This window comes from Mesocricetus auratus, unplaced genomic scaffold (genome assembly GCF_017639785.1).
Source record: "Mesocricetus auratus isolate SY011 unplaced genomic scaffold, BCM_Maur_2.0 Super-Scaffold_100013, whole genome shotgun sequence".
Taxonomy (NCBI): Eukaryota; Metazoa; Chordata; class Mammalia; order Rodentia; family Cricetidae; genus Mesocricetus; species Mesocricetus auratus.
The window spans coordinates 65,535,369-65,547,987 of record NW_024429196.1 but is presented as its reverse complement, the minus strand read 5'-3'; the positions used below and the strand labels follow the sequence as shown (position 1 = coordinate 65,547,987).

Genomic DNA, 12,619 nt, shown 5'->3' with positions numbered 1-12,619 from the left:
CTTTAACGCCTGGGGAGTGGAGACTGGGTGGAGGAGGCTCACCACCTGAGACCTAGTCTCCAAAACCTTTAGGAAAAAGGGAAAGATCCAGAAGAACAGGCAAGGCAGGAAGACTGAAGCAAACTCAGAAAGCACGGTCTTGGTCTGTTGTTTTCACATTCAATATTACTTTGTCTCTCAACATGCCGTCCCTAGACTTTCCCCTCAGTGGGTAAGCTCAGGATATTTGGGACCTCTAAGGACTTCCTCATTCCAAAACAATTCTTTGAATTTTTCCTTCAAATGCAAATAAAGTCACTTACCATTTGGATAGCTGTGATTAAAGAGAGGAAGGCAGTTTCTTGAACCTCCTACAACTTCCCTTTTTCTGAGTGTGGGTTCAGTCTTTTAAAGGCAAATGGCTCCATCAGAGATCTGGGTGGATGACGGAGAAGATGCTGACTGAATTCCCCAACAGAAAATAGTTGAAAAGGAATCAAATGATAGACTATCAAATCCCACACGAGTTGACATTACCCAGCTCTTTATAGTAAAATGTTAAGTACTTAATATTTTATTTTCATTGCGGGTCAGCATGCAATGTACCTCACAGCTATTTGTTCTGGGAACAAATGTGCATATGCTTATTAGATTTAACAATCCACAGCTCACAGTTAGTAAAGGGGTCAGGCTAAGCCTGACTCTCTGGAATGAATAAACCTCATTTGCACTTGCGGTGACAAAAACACTAGTTCTCAAACCAAGAGGGAGAGTGGGGGTTCTTCGGGAAATGGTAATGAAAAATTGCTGACTGGGTCTCCACCCCTCCCCCACTTCCTTTCCCTGCCTCGGTCCTTCTGAGTGAGGAATTATTTCTTTCCTATGTTTTCAGACTAGTGGTAGGTGTTTCTAATTTTGAAAATGTACTTAAGTTTCGTTAGCACAGGCTAGCAAACTAGAACTCAATGTGCTTCTCCCACCTCAGCCTAAATGCTGAGCTGACCGGCTTACCCCACCTCACCCGGTTTCTCTCTGCTTCCTCTTCACAAGTACCTTGTATTGGTTTGTGCACCTCTACCCCGTGCTAGGCAGGTTTTCTCTGAAAAGGCAGTCACGGCGGCGTATACCTATAGGACTTTGGAGGCGGAAGTGATAGGATCAGGAACACAATAAGTTCAAGACCACAAAGGCTAGATGAGACCCTGTCTCAAAAAGCAAAGCGAACTAGGAAAAGAAAGGTTTCTGATGCCAAGCGCTGAATCACCACCGGTTCAGTGGGAGTGTAAGAGCACGACACAGCTGACTAACAGCCCCACCTCCTCCGCTCCCTCAGCCACCTTGTTCTAGCCCTTCTCCGGGGATGTGGGGTGGGAATTCTGGGCCTCCGCTCTTCTCCAGTTGATGAAATGCTTCGTCACCACTGTCATCATTGGTGAAGGCGAGGATGAAGGCTCGTCTTCAATAATAAGGCATGACTGTAATTCCTCACCCTCTGGCTATTATTAATCGTGATTCATTTCGTGAAAGAGGGAATAAAGGCCTGTGTACTCTCAAAGCTCAACTAAACTGGAAAGATGTCAGGTTTGGGCGTCCAAGGGCCTTCCCTTATCCGGGGCCGTTTTCCAGGGCAAATGAGTGTATTCTCTGCGGGCAAGACGTCTGCCCCTAGCCAAGGAAACAGATTTCCCTGGTACAGGGGGTGGTCTTCATAATCATAAAAACTTTCATGGCGTGTTATTGACAACATGGACGAACGTAATTGTACACAGTGATAAAAGAGAAATGACTAGGGACAAGTTGCTGAGAGATAGAACATTTGCTTAGCATCAGTGAGGCTATCAATTACGTGGGGTGAGGGACAAGATTGACAGAATTTAGGATTTGCAGGAAATTGCTCAAGGTCACTGCTGGTCTACTGGTACACTGCTGGGGGCCAGGCTTACGGGAAAGAGCACCAGTGGCCCTTGAGCTCAAATAAGGAATATGAAACTCTACAGAGTATAGTGGCCCACCCTTATAAGGCCAACACTCAGGAAGCAGAAACGAGGAATCACTGAAAGTTTGAGGCTACTCAGGGTTACATGGGGAGACTCGGTCCCAATAAAATCAAAAGGAGCTCGTGTAAGGATTCAGGCATTTATGCTGGCCTGCCTCTGTCACCTGGCAGAATATACTCAGGCAGTACCTTGGTCAGCCCAGGTGCAAAGGACCCTTTAAAAGAAAGACCTCCCGCCGGGCGTTGGTGGCGCTCGCCTTTAATCCCAGCAGAGGCAGAGGCAGGGGGATCTCTGTGAGTTCGAGACCAGCCTGGACTACCAAGCGAGTTCCAGGACAGCCTCCAAAGCCACAGAGAAACCCTGTCTCGAAAAAAAAAAAGAAAGACCTCCCACCCCTACCCTTCTCACACTTAAGCTCTCTCTCCTGAGGCAGACTGGACTTTTCCTGTCTCCCTCTTTTGTCCTTTCTGTCTCTGAGTCTCTTTTCCCTTCCCTTACCCCTTCCCCCTTCCCTCCCCTTTCTAATAAAACTGTTCATTTAAGTGCTGTCTGCCAGGCATGTTTATTGTGTGTTGTGTCATCCTCCCCTGTCATGCCCTCCCCCCCACCTCTGTCCCGTCCGGACACCCCCCCCCCACTTTGTCACCTTTGCCTGCCCTGGAATCAGCCAAGGTTCACTATGTACTTTATCATAACAGATGGAGAGAGAGATGGTTTGACAGGTAAGACATCCTGATCTTTCACAAGTCCCAAGTTTGGTTTTGGGCACCCACATTGGTTGGCTCATAACTTTTCAACTCTAGCTTCAGAGGCTCCAAATCTCTCTTCTGGCCTCTGAAGGTACCACAGAAGCATATAATTTAAAAATAAAGTTAAAGGGGCTAGCTAGAGAGGTAGTTCATCGGTTAAGAACACTGCCTGCTTTTTCAGAGAACCCGGGTTCAATTCCCAACACCCACATGACAGTTCATTGCTGCCTGTGACTCAGGTTTCAGGGCATCATGAAAACACACATGAATGCACATGAAATGAAAATAAATTAATAAAAATAATAGTCAAAAAATATAATAAAAGTACCATGCCTTTAGGGGAGAAGGAGGAGGTGATATGGTAGGACTAGCCTTTTATCCCAAGGCTTAGGAGAGGTATGGAAGAGAAGGTGGTTGTGTCAGAAACTCAAGGCCAGTCTCAGCTAAAATACAGTCTCACAAAAATACAGAAGAAACAAAAATCCTCCAAACTTTTTTTGGGGGAGGGTTGTTTCAAAGCAGGGTTTCTTTGTGTGTCCTGACTGTCCTGGAACTAGCTCTGTAGATCAGGTTAGTCTCACAGAGATCCACCTGCCTCTGCTTCCTGAATGCTACCATTTAAAGGTGTGTACCACCACTGCCCAGCTTCTCCAAACCTCCTTTAAAAAGGCTGATTTTGAACAATCACAAGACCTGGATTTAAACTAAATGTTCGATTTTTGTGGGAGGGTGTGTGTGTGTGTGAGGGTGTGTGTGTGTATGTGTGTGTGTGTGAGTGTGTGTATGTGTGTGAGTGTGTGTGTGAGTGTGTGTGAGTGTGTGTGTGTGTGTGTGCAGATGTTTTGTGCTTGCCTGGTGCCTGCCTCTGGAACTGGTGTTGTAGACAGTTATGAGTTGTCATGTGAGTTCTAGGCATTGAACCTGGAACCTCTGGAAGAGCATCCAATGTGCTCTTAAGGGAAGAAACATCCCTCCAGGCCTATGTTTGCCATTCTTAACATACAGTATTCAGTGTTAGGCAAGCTATCCTCTTTGGTTTGTGATCTCTGTGGTGCTGGAAATGGCAGTTGGCCTTATGTGTGCTGTGCCCAGGCTGTTCCTCTGTGCTATTTACCTTTTTTTAAGGGCAAGTAAGCTTTCAGAGGACCCGAACTTGGTTCCTAGAACCCATATCCTCAGCTCACACACACACACAAATACACATAATCTTTTTTATTTTATTTTTTGGTGTTTTTCAAGACAGTTTCTCTGTATTGCTTTGGAGCCTGTCCTGGAACTTGCTCTGTAGACCAGACTGGCCTTGAACTCACACTCTGCCTCCTGAGTGCTGGGACTAAAGGCTTGAACCACCACTGCCTGGCTACAAATACACATAATCTTTTTTTTTTTTTTTTTTTTTTTTTTTTTTTTGGTTTTTCGAGACAGGGTTTCTATGTGGATTTGGATTCTGTCCTGGAACTCACTTAGTAGTCCAGGCTGGTCTGGAACTCACAGAGATCTGCCTGCCTCTGCCTCTGCTGGGATTAAAGGCGTGTGCCACCAACGCCCGGCTTCAAATATACATAATCTTAAAAAGAAAAGAAACACTAGGTGTGTTTCTTAATGCCAGCATTTGGGAGGCAGAGGCAGGAGGATGTCTGTGAGGCTAACCTGGTCTATATAGCAAGTATAATTAGGACTACACAGGGAGACCCTGTCCTGAAAAAACTAAAACCAAAGAAACATGCATACAAACAAGGAAGGAAGGAAGGAGGAGAAAGGAAGAAAGAAAGAGCAGAAAGTCAGATATGGTGGCACACATAATCCCAACATGGGCTATGCTGCCAGAATCTATTTCAAACAGCAGTAACAGAAACAACTTCCCCCTGCCGGGTGGTGGTGATACACACCTTTAATCCCAATAGTTGGGAGGCAGAGGCAGGTGGATCTCTGTGAGTTGGAGGCCAGCTACAGAGTGAGTTTCAGAACAGCTAGGCTGTTAAACAGAGAAACGCTGTCTCACAAATACACACACACACACACACACACACACACACAGAAAGAAGAGGTAAAGCCCCACAATAAAGGTAAAGAAAGGAAAGCCCCTCAATACACGCAACGCGTCTACTGTTGTTTGTCATCACGCTGTAGGTTGCATTGCGCCAGAGCCAACAGAGTCTGCAGGATGTGGACATTGGACTCCCCAGTACAAACACAGCGTTCATCTACTCTTATACCAATTTCACAAAGAGCCAGCTCGACTGAAAGTAAATATCCTGACAGTGAATACAAAGCAATACCTGAAGTTAACTGGCACTTAATCCCAGAGGCTCGCCATGTACACTTTCTCATCAGCGCACATGAACACATTTGCTAGCTCAGTACTTGCCTGGCATCTGCCTTGCTAAGAACTCTCCTCCTGGTGAGTGCTCGTGTGGGTCTGTCCTCCTGCTGACCCTGTATTTCAAGGAGGAGGCAGATGCTCAGTGGCTGCTCAGCCCTCTGGCTATACTTTGAGCCTCAGAGACAAGCAAGTACATGATTTTCTGCCTAGTTACAAATAGGGAAACATTACCAAGGAATCTGGCTCCTGTGTGTTATGTAGTATGGTTATGTGGGCTTGTCTGCCCATGGTTTGGCTCACAGGAAATTGCAGGTGGCATTAAGCATTTGTTATTCTGCCTCATGGTAATTTCATTTAGGTCCTTGATATGTAATACTAGATCTGGCCTGGCATTGGTGGCGCACACCTTTAATCCCAGCACTCGGGAGGCAGAGGCAGGAGGATCTCTATGTAAGTTTGAGGCCAGCCTGGTCTAGAAAGTGAGTTCCCCAGACAGGATCCAAAGCTACAGAGAACCCTGTCTGGAATCCCCCCCACCAAAAAAAATCCTTTATAGTTCCATTCTAAAACATCCTTCACTTTTTACTTTGTTGTTGTTTATCTGTGTGTTTGTTCTTTTATTTAACCTTTATTTTATGGGCATTGGTGTGACGGTGTCAGGTTTCCTGGAACTGGAGTTGCAGATAATTGTGAGCTGCCACATGAATGCTAGGAATCAACCTATCCTGGTGAAGAGCAGCCAGCACTCTTAACCACTCAGCCATCTTTCCAACCCAATATATATGTATTTTTCCAGACAGGGTTTCTCTGTTTAACAGCCCTGGCTGTTCTGTAATTTGCTTTGTAGACCAGGCAGGCCTCAGAGTAATAGAGAGATTCTCCTGCTTCTGTCTTGTGGAATTAAAGGCATGCACCTCCACCGATGCCTGGCTCCCTTTTTATTTTTCGTTCTAATTTCCTAACTACCATTTTAAAAGAAAATTTAAGATAAAATTAGTTAGCTAGGCCTGATGATACACACTATGTCCCTGAACTATGCAGGCAGCGGCAGGCCAGCCTAGTCTACAAAGGGAGTTCCATGACAGCCTAGCCTGGGCTGTTACACAGAGAAACCCTGTCTTGAAAACCCAAAAATAGCCGGGCGTTGGTGGCGCACGCCTTTAATCCCAGCACTCGGGAGGCAGAGGCAGGCGGATCTCTGTGAGTTTGAAGCCAGCCTGGTCTACAAAGTGAGTTCCAGGACAGCCTCCAAAGCTACAGAGAAACCCTGTCTCGAAAAACCAAAAAAAAAAAAAAAAAGAAAAAAAAAAAAGAAAACCCAAAAATATATAAATAATAAATAATTTAAAAATATTAAATGTTGTTTCCAGGCTCCATAGGAGATTCCCTGAATCACCAACAGCATGGATAGCTGGGATAGGAGATTGATCAAACAGCAGCTAGCAGCACAAAAGAAACCCTCCCATTTCTAGACTTTAGAAAGTAAAGTTTTCTGAGGTGAGAGGAAGAGGTCTCTGAGTTTAGCAGATTAGTGAAGGTACTAGGTAGGATACACGGTGCTAATTGGGAAACCGAATCCCAATCCCAGTGCTCCAATATCTTTCAGACTTTTATAAACTAAGAGTTTAGCAACTATGGGAAAGTGTGAGATGAACAGAGAGGGGCAGTGTTTGTGGTCTGATAGTTACTGGTTGTGTACACAGTAATCCTTCCTTCTCTTCCTGCACACTTGCCTGCCCATGAAGAGGTGGAATTATTGTTGTTGCGGTGGTTCAGGGCTCTCAGCATCCAGCTGACCATATTTCCTTTTCTGGGCTCAGTTGTAGAGAGGATCAGACAAGGCCAGGGAAGGTATTAGCTGAATACAGGCTCATAGGAAAGCTGACCTTTGTGCCTTCAGAAGGAGTTGACTTTCCTCATGCCCCTCTGAATTGCATCAAAAGTGCAATTGGAGGCTGGGAGTGGAGCTCAGTTGGTAGATTGCCTCTTTAGCACAGCAAGGGCTTAGATTCAGTCCCTATCACCACATAAACCTAGGCATGATAGCTCATACCTATAATTCCAGTATTGAAGAAATAAAGGCAGAAGGATCCAAAGTTCTAGGTCATCCTTGGGGCTAGCCTGGGCTAGAGGCCCTGTCTCAGAAAAAAAGAACAGTTCAAACCACCTTGGGAATCCCTCCCTGCTACAGAGGGCTATTTATCATATATATGTGTGTTATTTTTTGTTTGTTTTGTTTTTTTGAGACGGGGTTTCTCTGTGGAGCCCTCGATGTCCTGGAACTTGCTCTACAGATCAGACTGGCCTCAATCTCACAGAGATCTTCTGTCTCTGCCTCCCAAGTGCTGGGATCAAAGGCGTGTGCCACAGCCATCAGTGTAAGCGTTTCGTCGGGATGGGTCAGGACAGGATGGAACAGGAGTGGGTCAGGTATTCTGGCACTCGGGAGCCACAGAATACTCAGTGTTACACAGCTCAGGTGGAAAGGTATCCTGGAGCTCGGGAGCCAAGGACCACCACAGGTTGCAGTAAGCTTGGCAGCTTACAGCCTTGCCTCAGAGAAAGGCTTCTCCGGTGTATCAGCTCTGCTCCGGCAGGACAGGGTCTTCCAGCTGGGGATGTTCGCCTAGTGTAGCAGTTTTGCTCCGCAGGAGGTTTCTCGGGCGAAGTTGCTACAGTTCAGCTCTACTCCTGGAGAGCGGAGAGCCGGGAGCCTGGAGCAGAGTGTAACAACTCCGCTCTGCCAAGGAAGATTTCCCGGGCAAGTGTTACAGCGCTGCTCGCTCTGCTCTGCCCAGGGTCGCCTTTGCTCTGTCGCCGCCGCAAAAGAAGATCTTCACCCGAAGCTCATCCAAAGGGGTTTATTGGAAGACAGCTGGACCAGCCAAGCTGAACATACACAGGGTTTATATAGGGATTCCTGGGGTTGGGGAAGTTTTTCCAGAGTAGGGATTGGTCCGATTTCAGTGCTGAGCTCAGATTGGCTAGAGCTCTGCTCCGGGATTGGTTACTTTTTTACACAGGATTAGGGTCAGATTTGGCTCTGGTTTCAGGGCCAAAGTGTGTTTCTTTCTCTGGTCCTTTTTAGCCTTTTGGCTCCAATTTTAGGGCCAGGGTACATTTCTTTCACTGACTCTGATTCCAGGGACAAAGTGTGTTCCTTTGGCACTGGTTTTTAGGGTCAGGGTACATTTCTTTGGTTCTGGTTGCAGGGCCAAAGTGTGTTTCTTTGGCTCTGCTCAGGGTGTGTTTCTTTGACTGGTCCCTTTTCCCTACAATCAGGCTAACTCTATTTCTTAATGAAACCTTGTTTGCTCCATGAAGACAGCAAGAGGCCTTCCTGTGCAAATGGCAGAGGAGGAACCAGAACCACCTGATTCGCCAAAGTGTCAATCTAGGAGCACTGGCTTTGGCTGCCCAAACCCTGGTCTCTTCTTCCCCGGGTGCTGCTTAGGTGACTCAGCAGAATTTCTAGCAGACCTTAATCTTTTTTATCTTAAGGGCTGGATGCCTTTGGCCAGAAGACCTCAATCTTGCTTATCTTCTCCACCGCCTAGGGGCTAGAAATTCCTTCTCTGCAGGGCTGAGCAGAAACTGATTAGATCTGGGATGGCTGTCTGACAGTCCTAGCTCCAAGTTCATGATACTCCACCTGCATACTAATCATCACTCCCTTGCCATATCAGCCCAGGATTGTAATGCCATGGTGAATGACTTCAAAGGACCATAAAGGGAGGGGAAAGAGGTGATACCAAACTCCTCCCAATACTCAGAAAAAAACACGAATATCCTTCCCTTCTATTGCCCGGATGCCCCTCATTTCTTTTTCTTTTGTGTAAACTGCTGACCTCCTAAGCAGTGGGAAGCTGATACTTTTTTTCTTTTCCCTTCTCCCTCCCATCTCCCCCTCACATGTACTCACTTTTTGAGAAAGGGCCGCATTACTCACTATGTAGAAGTAGCCTCGAACTCCACAGTAGCTAGAGGATGACCTTGAACTCTGATCTTTCTGCCTCCATCTTTCAAGGGCTGATATTATTTATTTTGGTTTTTTTTTTTTTTCAGAGACAGGGTTTCTCTGTGTAGCATTGGAGCCTAACCTGGCTCTTGCTCTGTAAACCAGGCTGGTCTCAAACTCACAGAGATCTGCCTGGCTTGGGATTAATGTGCTGGGATTAAAGGCATGAGCCACCACCGCCAGGCTAAGGACTGAGATTATTATTAGTGTGTACTCCTGCCTTTCCGGCAGTGACGACCTCCCTACGAGAACATGCCTCTCGCAAAGGATCTCCTTCATCCCTCTCCAGAGGAGGAGAAGAGGAAACACAAGAAAAAGCGCCTGGTGCAGAGCCCCAACTCGTACTTTATGGATGTCAAGTGCCCAGGATGCTATAAAATCACCACGGTCTTCAGCCATGCACAAACGGTAGTCTTGTGTGTTGGCTGCTCCACTGTCCTCTGTCAGCCTACGGGCGGAAAAGCAAGGCTGACAGAAGGATGCTCCTTCAGGAGGAAGCAGCACTGAGAAGCACCTGATTCAAGATGCGTGGGAACCATCCCAATAAACACATTTTGGATTAAAAAAAAAATAAGTGTGTACTCCTATGCTCACTGTTGTGCCCAAATTCTGAACCCCAAAGTCACCAAAAGGCTGATTTCGATGTAAAAGCAAAGCCTCTCTTTTTTTTTTTTTTTCTTTTTTTGGTTTTTCAAGAGAGGGTATCTCTGTATTAGCTGGGCCCTTTCAGACATTCACTGCAGCGGATGGCTGGAGAAAGACCATGGAAACCATGAGGCAGAGATCTTATAGGGCCGTGTAAGGGGAGTGTCTAGGGGTGGGAAAGTCTTAGGATTGGTGCTCTTCCAGGCTTGGACGACCTGCCCTGTGTTGATTGGTTCAAGTGGTTGTTATGGCCTATAGGCCCTCCCAGGGTGGTTGCTATGCTCTGCAAGTCACCCTTGTGCACTGTTAGTAAAGCACAGCCCCACCAGCTAACTTCTGATTGGTTCCTTGACCTCCTAGTGACCAGGTCAGGAGCAGCAAGGTCATGCAAGAACATATTAGCCTGTCATGGCTGCTAAAACGGGGCTGGTCCCTTCACTCACCTGCTGCAAAAATTCTGTCCGGGTGACCTGCTTTGTTATAGAAAGCAATAAACAACTTTGTCCTCTTGATTGTTTCTTGAGACAGGGTCTCATGTAGTCTAAGATATCCTGGAATCCTCCTGCCTTCACTTCCCAAGTGCTAAGATGACAAGTGCTTGTCATGGTGCCTGGTTTTAAGCAATGCTGGGAATCTAACCCAGGGCTTCCTGGATGCTTGGCGATACTCTACCAACTGGGCACATCTACAGCCACTCTGTCTTGTTGGGAAGCCAGCTTTGTCACCATCAGCTCCTTACCAGGGCCATTTTCATAACTCCTTTTCATTGCTCTCTATTTCTGTCTTTTCAGTCCTGAAATCGATTCTTCACAAAGCAGCCAGACAGATATGCATATATTCCTCCAAATAAAATGAACAGACACACACACACACACACACACCTTGAACCTCACTGTTGTCCTAGGTAGCTTATGCTTCATGTCCTATCAGCCTGACTTTTGACTTCAATAGTACTTGAGATGTGCAGGCCTAGGTGGGGTGCAAGTCAATTTATATAGACTAGACTACCTCCTGTTCACAGCCCTCCTGTGCACTCCCCCTCCTGTGTATACTTGGAAACGAAATACTGTTTCCAGACTGTGGATTCCTCCAAAGCGGCAAACAGTAGGGAGCTGGAAGTGAAAGGTCCATAATTCTCCCAGTAGTTCTCCAGGAGGACAATGCTGGTTCTCCCAGTAGGTCTTCAGGAGGACAATGCTGGGAACTTGCTTCAGGCTTCTCTGCAGGCCTAGGGACATGAAGTCCACCTGGCTTCTTGTATGCTGCTATATCACCCACTGCTATATCCGTTCTTCTTTCCTTTCTTCCTGCCTTTCCTTCCTTCCCCTTTTCAGACAAGGTCTCCTGTAACCTACATTGACCCCAGATTTCAGATAGTCTTCCTTCCTTGGTTTCTATAGTGCTAGGATTGTACACATGCATCACTATGCATGGTTCTTCCTGTCCTTCAACCCGTGTGTGTGTGTGTGTGTGTGTGTGTGTGTGTGTGCACGTGCATATATATATATATATATATATTAAAACAAGGTCTCATGCCGAGTGGTGGTGGCGCTCACCTTTAATCCCAGCACTCAGGAAGCAGAAGCAGGCAGATCTTTGTGAGTTCGAGACCAGCCTGGTCTACAAGAGCTAGCTAGTTCCAGGACAGCCTCCAAAGCCACAGAGAAACCCTGCCTTGAAACACCTCCCCCCAAAAAAACCAAACAAAGAAACCAAGGTTTCATGGCCTTGAACTTGAAATGTACTAATAGTGGAGTGAACTTGAACTTCTGACCCCTGCCTTCACCTTCTTAGACTAAAATTACAGATAGGTGCCACCACGCCTGGTTAGTATAATGCTAGGGATTTAACCCAAGGCCTTTGAAATATTAGACAAGCTTTCTAGCAACATAGCTACTGTCCCAGAACCCAGCTTCCTCTCTTGATCCCTGCTCTTTCCTGCAATCAAACACCATAACCCATGTTCAAGTTTTTGTTCAGATTCAGCCCCAATCGAAGGGGCCCTATAATGTAGCCCTTCAGCCACAGTCTGGGCACAATGCACCCCTCCTGCTTAGTTTCTTTATCATTGTTTTGTTTGTAGACTGAGTCCCATATAATTCATACTGACCTGGATACAGTCAGGGTTGATGGCAAGTGCTAGGATTTTGAGATACTCCTGTTTTTATTAACAGGGGAAAAAAAAAATCAAAACCAGGCCAATATGTGGATTCCAGCTAGGAATTATCCTGCCTGGGCACCAAGACAACAGGATTCATTATCCATCTCCTGGAGGTCATGCTTCAGTTTTGAACTGTGCTAAGAATAAAGGGAGAAAGGCATGCATTTAGACCTCCTTTCCACTCCTTCCTTCTCTCCAGAGAGTTTTCTTTTTCTTTTTTCTTTTTTTTTTTTTTGATTTTTCGAGACAGGGTTTCTCTGTGGCTTTGGAGGCTGTCCTGGAACTTGCTCTGTAGACCAGGCTGGCCTCGAACTCACAGAGATCTGCCTGTCTCTGCCTCCCAAGTGCTGGGATTAAAGGCATGTGCCACCAATGCCCGGCTCCAGAGATTTTTCTAAGACAGTCAACAAAGACACAACTGTTTTGTTGTTGTTTGCTTGTTTTGAAACAGCTTGACTGTGTAGTCCAGGCTAGCTTTAACTTTAAGATCTTTCTGCTAGCCTGGCGTTGGTGGCGCACGCCTTTAATCCCAGCAGAGGCAGAGGTAGGCAGATCTCTATGAGTTCGAGACCAGCCTGGACTACCAAGCGAGTTCCAGGACAGCCTCCAAAGCCACAGAGAAACCCTGTCTCGAAAAACCAAAAAAAAAAAAAAAAAAAAAAAGATCTTTCTGCTTCCCAGCCTGGTCTGCAGATTGAGTTCTAAGACAGGCTCCAAAACTACAGATAAACCCTGTCTTGAAATAAA

At 46.3% G+C, this 12,619-nt stretch overlaps 1 protein-coding gene across 1 annotated transcript; it reads left to right on the top strand.

The window, feature by feature from the left end:
* The first annotated feature begins 9,270 nt into the window (after positions 1-9,270).
* On the top strand, positions 9,271-9,626 carry LOC121143769 (40S ribosomal protein S27). The gene has a single exon (XM_040756214.1). The coding sequence runs from the start codon at positions 9,319-9,321 to the stop codon at positions 9,571-9,573; it is 255 nt and encodes an 84-aa protein (XP_040612148.1). The 5' UTR covers positions 9,271-9,318; the 3' UTR covers positions 9,574-9,626.
* Positions 9,627-12,619: the final 2,993 nt, after the last annotated feature.

What these genes read in the sequence shown, in the direction of transcription:
- LOC121143769 (XM_040756214.1), top strand. Translation starts at nt 9,319, where the DNA reads ATGCCTCTCGCAAAGGATCTCCTTCATCCCTCTCCAGAGGAGGAGAAG.